The 18,899-nt window shown below is 36.7% G+C and overlaps 1 protein-coding gene and 1 long non-coding RNA gene across 2 annotated transcripts in view; one reads left to right on the forward strand and one right to left on the reverse strand.

The window, feature by feature from the left end:
* The window catches only part of LOC123520843 (nidogen-1-like), a 61,579-nt gene extending 52,647 nt beyond the window's left edge, over nt 1-8,932 (reverse strand). The window contains exons 1-8 of the mRNA XM_045283479.1: nt 8,719-8,932; nt 8,082-8,315; nt 7,874-7,950; nt 7,645-7,768; nt 5,262-5,407; nt 4,238-4,322; nt 3,655-3,730; nt 1,817-2,004 (exon numbers count right to left, since the gene is read on the reverse strand). Coding sequence (XP_045139414.1) covers nt 1,817-2,004; nt 3,655-3,730; nt 4,238-4,322; nt 5,262-5,407; nt 7,645-7,768; nt 7,874-7,950; nt 8,082-8,315; nt 8,719-8,932 — 1,144 coding nt within the window. The remainder of the gene's footprint in view (nt 1-1,816; nt 2,005-3,654; nt 3,731-4,237; nt 4,323-5,261; nt 5,408-7,644; nt 7,769-7,873; nt 7,951-8,081; nt 8,316-8,718) is intronic.
* On the forward strand, nt 979-9,456 carry LOC123520845. The gene is made up of 3 exons (XR_006679397.1): nt 979-1,409; nt 5,860-5,986; nt 8,775-9,456. It is a non-coding gene; the product is annotated as an uncharacterized LOC123520845 (long non-coding RNA).
* Nucleotides 9,457-18,899: the final 9,443 nt, after the last annotated feature.

An 18,899-nucleotide genomic window follows, 5' to 3' on the forward strand; every position in this document is an offset into this window, starting at 1 on the left:
TTTATATAACTATTTATCCCAATGTGTATGCTGTTTACATAAATCTGAAACATAATGGGGGCTAACACTGACCCCTGTGGCATTCCGCTAGTTACTTTACCCCAAGATGCATACGTATCTCTAATCACAGTTCTCATTTCCCTATCCTTCAAATAATCTCTTGTCCATTTGAGCAAAGTTCCTCACAGTCCTCCTATGTTATGGTTGAGTGTAGCCACCAAGGCTAACTTGACCATTAATACCATAGTTAATAACAAATATGTCATCAAAGCAATGAATGTTGTGTTATGGCCCGCCCGTAACATACTCCACTACCATCACCTCCTCTGCTTGCTACCTCGTTCACCACCTCTCCACCTCCCCTTCCACATCACCGTCTCATGAACCTTCCACGTCACCGTCTCATGAACCCTCCACGTCATCGTCTCATGAAGCCCCGCTACTGTCCCGAAGTTGGATTCACGCGTCCCCATTCGACTCAAGCGGAAGTGTTAAGCAAGCTCCCTGATTTCTGGAAGTCAGTCGAGGTCAAGGCCTCAACCAGTGAACACAATGCCTTTTGGACTACCATGGGATCCACCTCACCCAGCACTTCACCACTGCAACACCTCATAAGTATCACTTCCCCTCGTCCCATTTTTTCCACATTGCCTCCATATAGGATTAGTATTATTGTTAGGTATTAAGTTGGGTTCTTTATTGTTGTACTTATTTATGTGATATATATATATATATATATATATATATATATATATATATATATATATATATATATATATATATATATATATATATATATATATATATATATATATATATATATATATATATATATATATATATATATATATATATATATATATATATATATATATATATATATATGTCAGTTTCATGTGTTTCATGTTATATCTCTATGTGTATGTCAGTTTCATTGTTATGGGGTTATTAAATAGCTTCTTAAGTGCCCCCCTTTGCATTTCCTTACCAGTTGAACCTGCAGTGTTTTTTTTTATTGTTATTGTTCACCGGCTCCCCGATGCCAATCTTACCCATTTAACCGGCTTGCCAAAAGATCTTTTTTAGTGTTTTAGTATCTAAGCAAAGACTCCATCAATGGATTCAAAACTATGGTAGTTGGGAGTCAAAGGTTTGTTGTGTCCTGGTTGTTTACATAAGTATTGATGCTTTCCACAGAATGTCATCTCTCTACATCTTGTCCCCCTTCACTTGTGATGGCTGATCAGCTGAAGCATACAAAAATGACTGCTCACAGGAGACTGGCTACTCTCTTCATTGAAGAAGAGATTCTTAACAACCCTGTACTATATATTATTCATAGAAAAAATAAACTTTAAATAGGCAAGAGAAGGTGAGAGAAGAACAGAAGCTGCAGAGTCCTGAAAGAGGTTTGTTTACAACATCTTCCACCCATGGTGGGGGGGTAACCAATTCACTTCATGCCTAACTCCCTCATCACCTTCTACATCCACAATAAAATTTGCCATCAGTAAAGTAATTATGTCAATTTTACTTCAATTTTTATTTACTTAGGTAAGAATGAGAGGTCTTGAAATGAATTAAAATTATTTATGCTATTTCCTATGTGGAAAACAGTGTTGGATCTCAACCAATTCAGTCTTTGAACAGCCTTCTGGAATGCATTGTGTTCGAGTTCTGAGGGTCCACTGTATTAAAATAATAAAAACCATTAACTAATGTTCCCTATGCTTTTCAGTCACAGCCAATAAGGCTTACATTTTAACATGTATTCATGAAGAGTTAATAAATAAGCAAACATTTGTCTTCAACTCACTCTCACAGTTGACTCCATCTCCGGTGAAGTCAGGCTTACATGAGCAAATGAAGCTGCCCGGAGTATTCTTACAGATGGCATGGGTATGACAGTTGTCACGACTGGTGCTACATTCATTGAGATCCAGACAAATTCCTTTGTTCAGTGTAGCATCATAGACTTCTTCATAACCACGTTCACATACACATCTGTCAACATTTTTTGGAGATAATAATTGTACTCATGACTGCATGAAGAGAAAATGTGGATGCATCCATTGATATTTAAATTAAACATTTACAGTGGAGACTCAATACTCAAACGTCTAAATACTTGAACGCAAAAGTTCGATTTTATACTAAAATAAATACCTGATAGTCATACGTCCACACATGTGGTTGTAAACAAAGGCTCCCTGGTGTCCCCCTTCCCCCTCCACCAGTTGTGACTTGTGCTGCCGCAGTCATCAAAACAACATTCTCCTGCATTCTATCTGTAGTTTTTCATTTATAAATTTACATTAACAACAAAGGCTTATTAATGGTGAAAATATCTGGTAATCAAACGGCCGCACATTTGGTTGTATACAAAGCTCTGTCATCTCCCTTCTCGCAGCTGCCACTGTACTGTTCTAATACTGTATTACTGGTAATACCGGTAGTACTGTAATTCTGGTATACTGGATGCCGGTTCGCATCCCTAGTCCTGCCGTAGTCTTGAGAAAAACAACATTCTTCTGCGTTCTGTCGGTTGTTTTTCATTTAGAAACTTTTATGATGGTACAAAAGAGGCTTATTAGTGATGAAAATAAGGAACATGGTGAGAGTGCAAGTGTTAGTGAGCCACAACACTCCATTAGTGGATTCACAGGAATCACACCAGGAGAAAAGTTACAAAAGATGTTTTCATGGATGGTGACTCATTCTCTGGCGACCTCCCTCCTCCTTCCCTCCCTTCTCCCCGCCTCTTTTAAGTTATCTATCACTAGCCTTCACTTATGGTATGTAAAAGTCAAAATTGTAAAAAAATACATTGAAATTCATATAAACTTGAGGTTTTGCTAAGATTGAAACAAATTACCTGATTTATAGGTATCTATAGCTGAACTTTTTAATACTCAAACAGCCATTTGGAACTAATCAAGTTCGAGTATTGAGTCTCCACTGTATTTGCATGTGTATCTGGGTGCTTTCCAAAATAATCACAATGTTTATGTACAGTATACTATAAAACACTAAACTGGTATAGCATCTAGTAATAAAATCATTTAACTAAACTGTAAACTGTTGACTAAAAGAGCTAACAAAATGAAGGTGTTAGGTGGCAGTGTACTACTCAGCATATCTGACAACTTCTAGTGTTCTTGTCTCTTAACGCTTACTATCTCAAATGAAGAATGTTGCAATACCACTACTAACAATGCACAATAAACATTGCAACAACTATAAAATCTTAAGAATTTATTGTTATCATATATAATGTGCTACCTCCAATTTGAGCTTTCTGTAGAAACACAATGCACAAGATCCTGTCCCTGACCAGAACCCAAGTACCTTAGACACCTGAACCATGATGACTGTCAGGTTTCAGGATAATTTTTGAGCCTTTATACTCAATCCCATACAATATAAATGTCTAAAAGGCATATCACGGAGTTCCCATGAGCTACGAGTATTTCAAGAAAGGTGTAACAACATATCTACTGAATTAAACTGGTCCATATGAAAATCTTATTTTCCCTTTTGGGAACAACAATAGCACAGGAATTTCTCCCCCCTCCCCCAATAGTGTGTCCTTGAATAGATGGTGTCTTTCACAAAAATAATAAAAGAAAAATAATCAAGAAAATGAAAACTTACCTAAAAGTGTCACCATCAACAACGCACTGACTGTTTTCACCACATTCTTGCCGCCCCTCTACACAGGGATCAATTTCTGTAGTAATAAATAAAGTTTAGTGGAACTAAAGATAGAACAATGAGTAAAAGTGAGGGAAATTCAGACAATGACTAAATTAATGAAATGTATGAGAGCAGATGGTAAAAAAATCAATACTATTTTGAATGGTAAGTTACTGAGAAAGTAGGCTGTTTTAGTTATCTAGAACTGTGTGCTACTATAGATGGAGGAATATAGATATGAGAGAGAGAGAGAGAGAGAGAGAGAGAGAGAGAGAGAGAGAGAGAGAGAGAGAGAGAGAGAGAGAGAGAGAGAGAGAGAGAGAGAGAGAGAGAGAGAGAGAGAGAGAGAGAGAGAGAGAGAGAGAGAGAGAGAGAGAGAGAGAGAGAGAGAGAGAGTAAAAAGATTGGAATGTGTAAGAAAAGGTATCCATAGACAGATGCAAAGAGATGCTTTTAGTGTGATTCTTAGGAATGTAGATTAACATGAACTGTATTAGACCAATGGAGCATTCTACTCTTTTACACAAAGTACCAATCTTACCCTCAAGAGGAGCCAATTTCGCTGAAAGAGCATATCGAACAATCTCCTCTGTGGCATCATACTGGATGAAGATGTTACTAGAAACCTGAAAACACACATCTTTACTCATTCTGTAAATGAAAATCCTAAGAGCAATTGCTGCAATCTATAATGAACTGTGGAGTGACAGAGGTGAAGATAACTATAGTATATGGAAAGAATGGGTGGCTATGATGAGAAACATAGAAGTGGAATAGGTGTTGAAAATATGTGGGGATGGTCACCATAATGTACAGTAAATTCTGCAGAATTCAGATCAAGTGTTAGTAAGACCAATCCAACTTACAGTGGAATTTCAGCTCACAAACACCCCAGTGCATGAACAAATCAGTTGACGAACCAAATTTCTTAACAAATTTTGTCTTGGTTCAAGAACGAAAATTTGGTTCATAAACAGAGAGGGTGTCTTTAGCTCAAGATGACATCGCATGAACTGTCAGTTGTTCTCATGATACTACACTGCAAAGTGTGTGGTACTGTTCTGTTATTTTTTTTTGCATTAAATTGGCCCTTATTATGCCTCCAAAATTGGTGAAATGTGTGAGAGAGAGAGAGAGAGAGAGAGAGAGAGAGAGAGAGAGAGAGAGAGAGAGAGAGAGAGAGGAGGGAGCAGGGACAAGGAAGAAATATATTAACTCTTGTCATGGTAATTCCCACAACAAAGCAGTCAGGAACAGAATCAAAGCAACTTAACTTCATAACTCACTAAGATTCAGGATAATTCATGTAAAATTGTGGATGCATATTTCCTGTTTCGGGACTTATTTCTTTAACACACCCCCAAAACACATTTTGAGCCACAAAATCTAGAACTTGGAACTCTTACCAACTTTTTATGTGCAACTTGTATTCATTATGGGTCTATCTAAAGAATCAAGAGCCCAAACTCTAGCTGAGAGCAAGAATTAGTCTCAGTGCAAATAACAACATAGTACAGTAATTCATATTGGGCATGGGTGTAGTACAGTAAATTTATGATTCTTACCTTGAGCCTCAGAGTCTCCAGATCCCCATCATCCAGGTCTTTCCATTCACATTCATCAAAATCAATTGTAGTCTGCACAGTAAATGGAGTATCAACGGTCTGCCCCTTAAGTCGGAATACTCGGCCTGATCTTGATCTCAACTGACCTGAAATGTGTGTATTCTCATGATACAATCTTACTGTAGCATCTTGTTGCAATAAAGAAATGTTCTTGTCCTAGTTAAATCCTCTAGGTCTTGAGGCCACTCCCATAACTTTTGAAATATTTTCTTTGGTCTTCCCCACATGGAGATATTTCTCCTTAAGTTGATTTACCTATATATCAATATATAAAATGCCTGTTTCTGTAAAAATGGGGTTGACCATAATGAGTCTCAATTCTTCCCTGTCTCAATTTTTCACCAATGAATCCTCTAATCATGTACTGTCCTTGCATATGTTACTCTCACATTCTGGTACTCTGTTGCTCTATATCATGGGAGATAAATTTTCTGTAGTAATTGCATCCACCATAAATAATAATTTCTATAAGTAAAAACCTTTTTTTGTGATTATACTTGCCATTTGTAATTACACATGCCTATCTTCTCCATCCCAGCACAGAAAAATGATCTCATGTAGAGATTATTCCAAGAATTACCTTCTCCCCAAGCTACAACCATGCACATGAGCAGAGGCTGCCTATTGCAGGAGGCAACTAGCCATCCAGTCCAGTCTCCAGAATGGTGAGTCATACTTCTGAGCAAAGCTAACACAGAAAACAACTACTCTTACCATAGCCTTAGCTAATTGTCTTTTTGCCTGTTTTCGTTTTTTTTTTTCTTTCTTGACAGGTACCATGTTTCATATGAAGTGTTTTATGTTTAGCAGGTACCTGCATGGGGTAAAGTTAGATCTGTGGCCACTTCCCTTTGTTTAGTTAAATAAAAGTGCTATCACATATACTTTTCTGGTGGCATCTAGCAGTCAGTAGTGGTGACAAGGAGTGCTCTTCCTATCACACTTACAACAGATATTTATTGGCATCTAGGCACTGGTACCTGTGGCAAGGAGCACTTTAGTCTCAGAAGAGATGAAAACTGTGACTACAGGAGATGCTTTTGCCAAATTAGATTTGGTTTGTGCATCTATATAAAACTAAATGAGGCATAGCACATTTTCTATGCTGGGATAGGGAAGATATACATATGAAATGACATATGGGTATTTGTATATGTAATAACAAACTCTCTTAAAGAAAAGTTCAGGAAAGAGGTGAAGATGATACAACATAGTATGTCAAGGAAGAATGAATGTGTAGAGGATAGCAGGAACTTGATTGAGAGATGCTGCTTGAGAAAAGGAGTGAGCATTTTGTTGAAATATGTGAGATAAAAAAGTTTAGTAAATGTGTGAATATTTATTAGGTTACGAACATTGGTATGTTTTGTCACTAATCTCCTTCAAAGTGCTCTCTTTCTGCACATACACACTTGCTCCACCTTTCCTGTCACTGTCGGAAAGATGCCTGGAACTCCTCTTTCTTCAACAACTTCAAGCACTCTTTTTTGTTTGATTTGATATCTGCAATAATGTCAAATCACTTTCCTTTCATTATCATTTTCAGTTTTGGGAATAGCCAGAAGTCACAAGGTGCCAAGTTAGGGGAATATGATGGATACAGAAGCATAGCTATATTCTTCCCAGCCATGAACTGCTAAACAAGCAGCAAAATATGAGAGGGTACACTGTCATGATGCAGCAACCAGCCATTTCTCCACTTTTCCAGCCTTTTCCATCTAACAGCCTATCACAGACATTTCAGAACTTCCACATAGAAAACAGCATTGATGGTGCAGCTTCTGGGAACAAATTGAATGTGTACCATTCCTTCCTTATCAAAGAATGCAAGCAGCATGACCTTCACAAGTGATTTCAAAATCTATGCCTTTTTTGGGTGTTGGGGATGAAGGTGTTTTCCACTGTGAGCTCTGAGCCTTTGTTTCTGGATTATACACATAAACCCATGACTCATCACCAGTCCTGTATCCACCAAATTCCCCTGGCTTGGCACCTTGTGACTTCTGGCTATTCACAAAACTGAAAAAGACAATGAAAGGGAAGCGAATCAAACACGTTAGAGCGCTTGAAGTTGTTGTTGAAAGAAAACTTCCAGGTATCTTTCTGACAGTGGCAGGTACAGTGGAACAAGAGTGTATGTGTGGAAGGAGAGTTCTTGAAGGAGATTAGTGACAAAATATACTAATGTTCATAATTTAATATATATTCACACATTTACCAAACTTCTTGATCATGCCTTGTATATGTGGGTATGAGTGAATATACCTATCAAGGACTTACAAATAACTAATTAAGAACACAATTCACAGTGGCATCACCTTACCAGGTTTTACTCTTGTATATTCTTCATCAAATGCATCCATCTCAATCTCAGAACCCACTGAAATTGTTGGAATTGAGCCAGTAATCTGAGTCTTCACTGGCACATAGTTGAAGACATCTAGACCCTGTAGGAAAGGGACTATTAAAGTTTTCAAACATGTATAGCCACAAGCAGCAAATCTGTTTCAACCAACACACACCAGTCATCCACACTCTTGTATTCTACTTGCCTGAAATTGCTGCTGCACTTCAACTCGATGGCCTGTCTGTGGGAAGTCTACCTCCACAGTGCGGTTTAATTTACCTCCTGAGTGCAAAAATAAGGAAAGTCATGTCTAGGTTTGCAAATGGATATTTTAAATTTTTTATATATGTATTGGTCAATACAAGAAGCCAATAAAGAGATGAGGCATGAACAAGTAGAAAAACCATGTTTACCTGTGCTGTGAAAACCATTCTTTACATTGTTTATTGGGCTTGCAAAGAGCCAGGCAATGCCAGTGCCAATGGCAGTGATACTCTGGAGATCATATCCTATTTGTGATGGGACTCTTGAGATGGCTGTGTAACTGCGACCTTCCTTTGTTAATACATAGGAATGAAGGTCTAATTCCTCAAGTTTGATTCCATTGAGATTTCCAATCACCTGTCCAGTTACTCTCATGGGTTCCCCTGAAAAATAAATACAGATTCCTTAAATATTGTTGTCATTAGAGAATACACTGCAACCTTAATGAGATAATCTTACTTAAAACTTATTTGCTGCTGCAGTAATACTTAGATAAAACCTGACACAACCTTCATATTTGTAATATCATCTCTTCACCATATATACTGCTCTTGTGGAAAAAAAAACTAGGAAAGAAAGGATTCTATGAATTAAACAAACAAAAAATTGCAAAGAACATTCTCATTTGAAGTAAGAGAAAAAATAATTACATTTTTTTGCTGTGTGGTGAGAAAAGATGAAAATAACTGAAATATGTTGAAAATTCTAATTGTAAAGATTTAATCAGTCTTAAATCACAGTAGTATGATCAATCCTAAGAAATAATATGAACCTCTACTACTTTACCTTTAGGGATACAGTTAATGCCATTTCCTAAATAATTGTCACCACACTTGCAACAGAATCCTGGGGTATAGTCAACACAGACAGCATCAGAGTGGCACAGAGAGCCACCCACAGCACAAGACTGCATTGTATCTTCTTCAACAACTACACCATCCACACCAATGTCTGGCTCCTGTGCATTCTCACTCAAACTCAGTTGTCCAACACGATACATCCAGACCCTGGGTTGCCACAGTTACTCCACCTGAAGAGAAATTAGATAAAAATAGCCAGCCCTTTGAACAAAAAAAAATAAATAAATAAATAAAAAAAAAAAATAATAATAAAATAAATAAAAGAGATAAAGGGTATACTATATTTACAAAAAAAGTTTAAAATATATTAGTTCACAGTACCTCATTAATTGTTATATCAGTTACAAAGCAAGAATATCAAGGAAAAATTGCATAAAATACACTGTATAATTATATAAACAATGTACTAATACTTTAGGCATTTATGACAGGTTTAGAATGCATCTGACTCAAACAAGAAAAATTAAAAATATTGCCAAGAATACTACTACTTGATAATCAAGAATTGATGTTGCCATGATACATAAATAATGCTTAATACTGATACAAAAATGTAATTATCAACTGTTCAATTGGCTGAGACTGTCAACAACAAAGGAAACTTCAATGGAATGTAATGAAAACATCTCCCTGCAAACTCATAATAAAGATAGCGTAAAAGTGCTGGAAAAATTTGTTTTTTCTTTAATGTATATCTAAAAAGAACTACAGTGGAGACTCAATATTCGAACTTAGTTAGCTCCAAATGGCTGTTCCAGTATCAAAAAGCTCAACTACTGATACCTATGAATCAGGTCATTCGTTCTAACCTTGGCCAAACCTTAAGTTTACAAAAGTTTCAATGCATTTTCTTCTACAATTTTGATTTGTACTGGCTGGTGATGAATAATGTAGAAGAGGAGGGGAGAAGGGTGGGGAGGAGGAGGGAGGTTATTCATCGGAGGACGAGTCACCATCCATGAAAATGTTGGATAACTCATCTCCTGCTGTGATTCCTGTGAACCTACTTGTGGAGGGATGTGGCTCACTAACACTTGAACTCTCCTTATTTTCACTACTGACAAGTCTCTCTGGTGCCATTGTAAGTTTCTAAATGAAAAACTACAGACAAAAAGCAGGAAAATATTTTTGTTTTCATAACCATGGCAAGACAACTGGCAGAAGCGGGGAGAGAGAGGCCAGGACTCTTAGTTTACAACCAAGTGTGTAAACGTTCAAGTGCTAGATATTTTTTTCAAGTACCAAGTCGAACTTTTGCGTTCAAGTATTGAAAAGTTTGACTTCAAAGACATTCAAGTATTGAGTCTTCACTATATATCTTATCTCAAATGAAAATCTAAGCCAAATTTCCCAAAAGTGTTATCTAGAGGAGTACTTACTTGTCAATGCTTCTCACTTGATCAGTGCCAGAGCCCTTTAGCACAAAATACCTGCCGTCTCCGGACATCAGACCAGCCTGGCCACGAGCATCAGGCAGACTGGGGTTCTTGCCATCACCCATCAACCACTGGATGCCACTGTCTTCATAGTGCAAAAGGGCATATGTCTCCTCACCATCAGTAATCAAAACAAGCTGGTAAGTGTTGACCTAAAAAGGCATAAAGGAATATATATTTGCAACAAAGAATGTCAAAGACATCATGTAAAACTGACAAGAACACTAATTTACACATCTCACATTTAAGTGTTAACAAAAATGAATATATAATATTTTTCACTTTAAAATTTAGCATCTAAATGACTGCTGTTCAAGAAAGAAAAAAATCACTTCAAATGGGCTCTACAATCTCCCAGTGGCAAATAAACTTACCCTGTCTGAGCGTTGATTGTAAGGACCCACTTTGTCCCAGGTCACAATGAAAGCACCAGTTGGAGTGAAGTCTGCAGCACTCCTGAAGTGTTGCTGAATCTCATTCTTGCTACGAGACATTGTTCCAGGATCTGATGTTTCTCTGTGTGAAAGGGTTCAACCAAGGTCACTCGGTGTTTCTCTCTCTGTGAACTTAATTGCATCATAGAGTATTTGTACTACATTCACAGGGAGGCAGTGGTGTAGTGGATAAGGTGGTAAGCATGGGATGGGGCAGATGCTCATGCATAGGTTTGAATCTCACCACATACTGCCTTGAAACTTTGTCATTTGTCAAGTAGTTTAAAGTTACCTACATGTCACCATGATACCCAGCTTATAGGTGGTTACATTAAAGATGTGCTTGACTGGTGATATGGGGCTTAATATGGGTACCACTATAAATAAAATTGTATCAATTTTATCCAAATTTTCTTTTAATTTATGGGATGTTTTGGCAAACACAATTTCATCAATAAGTCCAATCCAAGCAGTTATACTTGTGAGGACAGCAATATTCCTTGACATCTCTTCTGCAAACACTCCTTTTAAATTTTTTTTCCATGTCCTCTCCTCTAGTACTTCTTGTATCTGGTATCACAAGATTATCCTTGTCCAACTCCTATATCCCTTCCAGTATCCTATATATTGCTACAAAATCCCTTTCCCTCCTCTTCTTCCAATGTAGTCAGGCCGGTTCACTTCAATCACTCTAACTATATCCTTGAAGATTTATGAGGATTTTAGTTGCAGCTCTCTGTATTTTTCTAACTTTCTGATATCCTGTCTCAAATTTGGCAAGCATTCTAATGCTTCATACTGTAATTTTTGGACATGTTACTGTTGTTATTATTTCTTTTCTGTCATAAGTGAATGCCATCTTGATGTTTTTAGTGGACTGTATGTTTCTACAGTGATCTTGTTTATATGCTTCTGGAACAAGAGTTTATTTAGAAATGGTAATTCTTAAATCCTTTTCTTCAGTTCTTTAAGTAATTTCTTCATTTTCTTGATAGTAGTTTTGATCCTTTTGTTGTTCTTTCATTCTTTCCAAATTCCACAAACACTATATTTTTTTGCATTAAATGCCATGTTCTATCTCAATGATCATTCATTTATCTCAATCATTTTGATTCAGAACTTCAGTTTTCTTTATTTGTTACTTTTCTCATAATCTTAACATCTGCAGTAAAGAGACTCATGTTGCATGTGATCCCTTCCATCTTGTCATTTATATATACATGACTGATGTAAGTGCCAAACATCGTGGGACTCCACTTATAACTGCTCTCCATTTTGACTTGTTGCTTCTGACTTCTGCTCTCATTTCTTTGTCTTTCAAAAAGTTGGTCACTCATTTTCATATTGATCCTTCTAGTCTTCTTTTATTTTCAAATTTCCATATCAATCTTTGGTAAGATACTTCATCAAAAGTTTTTTTTAGGTCCAAGTATATGTAGTCACCTCATCCATCTCTCTCTTGCATTATATCCATCACTCTGGAGTAGAAGCTTTTTAGATTTATTATACAGGATTTTCTTTCTCTGAATGCAATTTATCTGTTATCACATTGTTGTCTTCCATGTACTTCATTCATCTGTTCTTGATGATCCTTTCACAGATTTTCCCTACCACACTTGTCAGTGACACTGGTCTATAGTTTAATAGATTTACTTCCAGCCTTGTAAATTGGGATAGTATCTGCCCATTTCTAGTCTCTGGGTACTCTACCTTCCAACAGGGTGGTGCTGATTATGGTGTGCATCACCATGGCTTGTAATGGGCTACACTCTTTCAAGGTCTAGTTTGAAACTTCATCAGGTCCTATTGGTATCCTAATACCCAGCTATTCCAACATGTTTATTTATTTATTTTGATGTTACATCTCAGACCATTTCCATTTTAAATTGTTATCCTTTTCTTCCTTACAATAATTTTCTGTAGTAAACATTAATTGGAAGTATCTGTTGAACACTTCAATCATTTCCTTTGGGTCTTCAATTACTTTTTCTCCAACTTTTACTCTGCTGATGTCTACGTTGAACTTCAATTTTCCATTGACACATCTATAAAACAACTTTTTTTTCACAATTCCCCTGCTCATCTCTGCGCCTTTTGATGTGTTTGTTCCTCATCATTACATAATTGGCCCACAAGGCATGTCTCATATTTTTAGTAGACTTACTTCATGCTTTTTCTCTCTACAGTCTAACTGTTGACCTCTTAGGTACCCATTTTTCCACTCCTTTATGATAAATATCCAAGAAGGTGGTCCTTCTATGTCACCTGTTCAATATGATCTGTTACAATCTGCTTCATTAAAGTACTTCCTAAGCTATCTAAAGCTTGTCTTACTGTAGTTCAGCCATTCTCTCCCACGTGTGTGTGTGTGTATTTACCTAGTTGTATAATATATGGTTCGAGGGGGCTAATAGTGACCTGTCTCCATATCTATTATTGTCCCACTTTTCTTTAAATTTATACACACTTTCTGCTGTTACAATCTCTTCACTCAAGCCATTCCATATCTCCACCATCCTATGTGGGAAACTAAACTTTTTAATGTTCCTCAAACATTGACTTTTCATGATCTTAGTGTCCTCTAATCGATCTATCTCCATTGTCAATCAGTGATATCAGGTCTTGTCTGTCTATATTTTCCATACAGTTTACTAGCTTATATATCGCAATTACATCACCTTTCTCCCATCTATCCTTCAAAGTTGGTAGTTCCATTTCCTTCAGTCTTTCTTTACTTCTAGCACCATCTTTGTAGTGGTCCTTTGGATTCTTTCTATTCTCTTGATGTCTTTCTGCTTCTATGATGACCACACCATTGCTGCATATTCTAGTCTAGGTCTTATCATAGTGGTTATGATTTTTTCCATCATAGTCTTGCTCATGTAATGAACCACCACCCTGATGTTAGTTAATGTCCCATATGTTGAAACAAATAAACAATTTATGTGTCTTTCTGGAGTCAGGGTGTCTTGTATAATCACTCCCAGGTCTTTCTCTTCTTTCCTCTTCATTATAATCTCATTTCCCATTTTGTATTTCCATGTAGGTCTTCTATTACTTTTACCTATTTCCATCACATGACATTTCTTGACATTGAATTCTAATTTCCATTTTTGGCTCCATTCTCAGATCTTATCAATATCTCTTTGTAATTCCATGAGTCCTCTTTGTTCTTTATTACTCTCAAGAGTTTCACATCATCTGCAACCAAATTTATGTAGCTACTTAAGTTCTGTTGTATAACATTAATATACATTTGAAACATTATTGGTACCAGCACTAAACCCTGTGGTACGCCACTAGTTACTGTGCTCCAACTTGATGGGGTGTCTCTTTTCACTGTCCTCATTTCTCTTCCTGTTAAGTAGTCCCTTATGCAGTTTAAGATACTTCCCTGTACTGTTCCATTTTCCATAAGAATCTTTTCTGTGGTACTCTGTCAAAAGCCTTTTTAATATCTAAATACAATGTGTCAACCCATCCATCTCTCCCTTGTACCTCATCTATTACTCTTGTATAGAAACTTAGTAAATTTGTTATAAGCAATCTTCCTTTTTTTTTTTAATCCAAATTGGGAGCTATCTATGATTTCATCTTCCTCTAGATATTCCACCCATTTTCTTTGATCACAGTTTCAGATTTTTTCCATAACACTAGTGAATGACACTGGTTCAATCTTTTTCCCTCCTTTGTATATAGGGACTACACTTGCTCTTTTCCATTCCCTTGGTATTTTCCCTTCCATTAAGGAGCTGTTGATCACATCCCAAATTGGTTTTACCAACTGTTCTCTACATTCTCTCAGACTCCATCCTGATACTCCATCTGGCCCAATTGCTTTTCTGATATCCACCTTTTCTAATAATTTGCCAATTTTCTATTTATGTACCATAAGTTTTTAACAGTTCCTGTGCCTCTGTCTTTTGGCTCTATGAAATCGCCTTCTACATTAAATATTGATCTAAAGCTCTCATTCATAAGTTCACTCACTTCTTCCATTGTTTAATTTATTACCCTTAATCTCTTCTCTCATTTCGTATTCCCATGTAAGTCTTCTATTACTTTTACCAAATTCCATCACATGGCATTTCTTGGTGTTACATTCTTATTTTAACTTTTGGCTCCATGATCAGATCTTAATTAATTGTTAATATCTCTCAGCAATTCCATACAGTCTTCGTTGTTCCTTATTCTCAATCAAGAATTTTGCATCATCTCCAAACAAATCTATATAGCTACTTAAGCTCTCTTATATATTGTTAATATACATTTGGAACATTATCGGTGCCAGCACTGAACCCTGTAGTATGCCACTAGTTACTGTGCTCCAATTTATTGGGTGTCTTTTCACTGTCTCCATTTCTCTTTCTGTTTAGTAGTCTCTCATCCAGCTTAAGATACTTCCCTGCATTTCTCTTGTGTGTTCTATTTTCCATAAGTGTCTTCTATGTGGTACTCTGTCAAAAGCTTTTCTAATATCTAGATACACTGTGTCCACCCATTCATCTCTCCCTTGTATATTATCTATTACTCTTGTACAGAAACTTAGTAAATTTGTTATACACAATCTTCCTTTTCTAAATCCATATTGGGAGTTCTTTATGATTTAATTTTCTTCCAGATATTCCACCCATTTTTTTTTTAATCACAATTTCACAAATTTTTCCCACAACACTAGTTAATGACACTGGTCTACAATTTAGGGTTTCCCTCCTTTGTATATAGGGACTATATTTGCTCTTTTTCCATTCCCTTGGTAATTTCCCTTGATCACATCCCAGATTGGTTCCACTAGCTGTTCTGTACTTTCTCTCAGAGTCCATCCTGAAACTCCACCTAGTCCCATTACTTTTCTGACAATGCATTCCACTTTTCTACCATTTTGTGTGGAAAACTATTTTCCAATATCCTTCACACACCACCTCATCCTGATCTTCTTTTCATGTCCTCTTGTCCCTCCATCTTCTTGTCAACAGCACCAGGTCTTCTTTTGACTATCTTTTTCAATGCCATTGACTATCTTGTACATTGTTATTAGGTCCCCACATTCTCTTCTATCTTGTAAGGTTGGCAGTACCATTTCCTTTAGTCGTTCTCCATATGTTAGGTCCTTTAATTCTGGCACCATCTTTGTAGCAATCTTCTGTATCCTTTCCAATTTTACTATATCCTCTTTAGAGCTCGGAGACCACACCACTGCTGTATATTCCAGCCTTGGACATATCATGCTTGTGATGATTTTTTCATCATACCTTTGTCCATGTAATGAAATGCCACTCTTATATTAGTCAACATTTTATATGATAATCCAAATATCTTGCTTATGTGTTTTTCGGGGCTCAGATTTTCCTGTAAGATCACTCCCAGATCGTTTTCCTTTTTAGTCTTCAATATTTGTTCCTCTTCCATCAAATAGTTCCTTACCGGTCTTCTCTTACTCACTCCATCATGTGACATTTCTTGGTATTAAACTCCAATTTTCACTTTCTGCTCTACTCATAGATCTTGTTTATAACTTCCTGCAACAGCAGACAGTCCTCTCTGGTTTTGATAACTCTTAGCAGCTTTGTATCATCAGTGAATAAATTTATATAACTGTTTATCCTAATGTGAATGTCGTTTACATAAATCTAAAACATAATGGGGCCTAACACTGACCCTTATGGCACTCCACTAGTTACTTTACCCCAAGATGAGTATACATCTCTGATCACAGTTCTCATTTCCCTATCCTTCAAATAATCTCTTGTCCATTCTAGCAAAATTCCTCACAGTCCTCCTATGTTCTCTAGCTTCCCAAGTAGTCTTCCATAAGGGACTTTATCAAAAGCCTTTTTAATATCCAGATATAATGTGTCTACCCATCCATCTCTGTTTTAAGGTCCTGCAATAACTCTTGAAGAAAAGTTTAATAAGTTTGATGCACATGACTGCCCTGTCTTGAACCCAAATTGTCTGTTCAATATGACTTGCTCCTCTTCTGGAAATCTAACCCATTTTCTTTGATAATTATTTCACATATCTTCCCCAAGACACTTGTAAGTGACACTGGTCTGTAGTTTAGTGGTTCAGTTGCCTTTCCTCCTTTAAATATCAGTATTATGTTGGCTCCCTTCCATTCTAGTGGAGCTTTCCCTTCATTTAATGAATTTGTAATTATTTCCAAAATTGGATCCAGTAGTTGCTCTTTACATTCTTTTAACACCCAGCCTGATACACAATCTGGCCCCATTGCTTTTCTGACATACAACTTCTCCAATAATCTTCCAATATCTTCTTTGTGCACTGTGATCTCCTGTAATCCTTGGCAATCCCATGTCCAATTAGGTTCTGTGAAATCATCTTCCGCAGTGAACACCATTTTGAAGCTCTCATTCATTATTTCACACATTTTCTTCTGTTTGGTATGTCTTCCCTTCTTTAATTATTTTTTCAATTGTTTCCTTATTCTTTGTTTTGCCGTTTATAAACTTGTAGAAAAGTTTGGGTTCATCTTTGCTTTTATCCACTACATCTTTCTCAAAGTTTCTTTCTTCCTCTCTCCTTACTCTAATATATTCATTTCTGGCATCTTTGTACTGCCATCTGTTATAGTCATTTCTCTGTTTTATGAGTTTCTTCCATGGTTTATCTTTTGTCTTTTTAGCTTGTATGCATCTAGCACTGTACCAAGCATGTATTTTTTTCCTTAACTCTATAAGCAGGTACAATTTTTTTTACTCCTTCATTATATTTTTGTAAGAATATGTCATATTTCCCTTGTACTGTCTTTCCGTACATAATATTTCTCCACTCAATATCAGCAAATTAGATCTTTAATTTTTGAAAATCTGCTCTTGCATAATTCAATCTCACTCCTTTGTAGTCATCTCTGTAACTTATCCCATCTTCCTCCTGAATATGCATCTCTAATGTCACATGATCACTTCTTCCCACTGGACTAAGGTACTGTATGATTGGAGGGGGGTCTGGTTTCTTTGTGAATACTAGGTCAAGCAATGATGGTTCTTCTTACCCCCTGTACCTTGTTGACTCCTCCACCCAATGATCCATTGCATTAACCAAAGTCAATTGTAACACTTCCTCACTCCACTGCCCAGCATTATTCATTACTTCCATCTCTCTCCAGTTTGCATTTTTGCAGTTAAAGCCTCCAACTTCTTCTATCTCTTCTTATGTTATCTAGGCACTTAATTACTAACTTTGCATATCTTTATGTTCTTCTGTTCCCCATGTATTAGTCTTAGGTGGAACATATGTAATTTTAATTTTCCTCATCTTCAATCCCTCTGTTTTGATTGTTACTCACATTACTTCCACTTTGTCCTCTCCATATTGCACATCCTCCACACATATATTATCATGAACCATTATTAGCACCCCTCCTCCCCCTTTATCCTTCCTGTCTCTCCTCTTTCAAGTTAACATGGATCTGCTCTCTTAGATTTGTTTCAAAGATGCACATTACATCTGGCTTTTTCTTTCAAATAATCCCTAACCTCCAACATGCTTGATAACAATCTATCTATATTAGTATAAGTCACTTTTAATTTCTTGCCTTCTCCACGACTTCCTCTTTTTTCCTTAGATACCACTTCTTTAGTCTCATATCCAGAACCCTCCAGTAAAAATTCTTCTTCTCTATCTCTGTCCTTTTCTCGTTTTTTTTTCCTTAGCTTCACCTGTTAGCACTTTCTCCTTTTCTCTTTCCTCTAAGTTCATATCTCTTTTTATCCATATTTCCTTGTGAGCAAAATCATTGGCCAGCTTCCCTTTTCTAGCCATAATTTCCTCTACAGCCACTTGAGATCTCATTTTCACCTACATTGGTCTCTTACCCCCTTCACTGTACCTTCCCAGCCTAATCACTTCATCCACCTCCTGGTCAAATTCTTATGTGCTGTCTTGTACTCGTTTGATAACAGTTTTGGCCATTTCCCTTTCTTCACGTTCTCTTGTGAATTTATTTGGATTTTTCTTTTCCCTCATCCCATAAATCACAAAGCTTTTTTTCTTATCCACTGCATCCCGCACCATATTTTCCTTTTCCTTGATCACTTTTATTATACAGCGACTTTTCTATTCTCCTGAATTTGTCTCCTTACCACTTCTGAAAATTTGACTTTTTCTTCTTCTTGGTCCTGTTTCCATTCATTTTTTAGTTCTTTCAATTTGTTATCACCTAGACCACCTTCTGCCCTGTCTGTAATCCCGTCCTGCACTTTATCCTGCAAGCT

The sequence above is a fragment of the Portunus trituberculatus genome, chromosome 47 (assembly GCF_017591435.1).
Source record: "Portunus trituberculatus isolate SZX2019 chromosome 47, ASM1759143v1, whole genome shotgun sequence".
NCBI classification, from domain to species: domain Eukaryota; kingdom Metazoa; phylum Arthropoda; class Malacostraca; order Decapoda; family Portunidae; genus Portunus; species Portunus trituberculatus.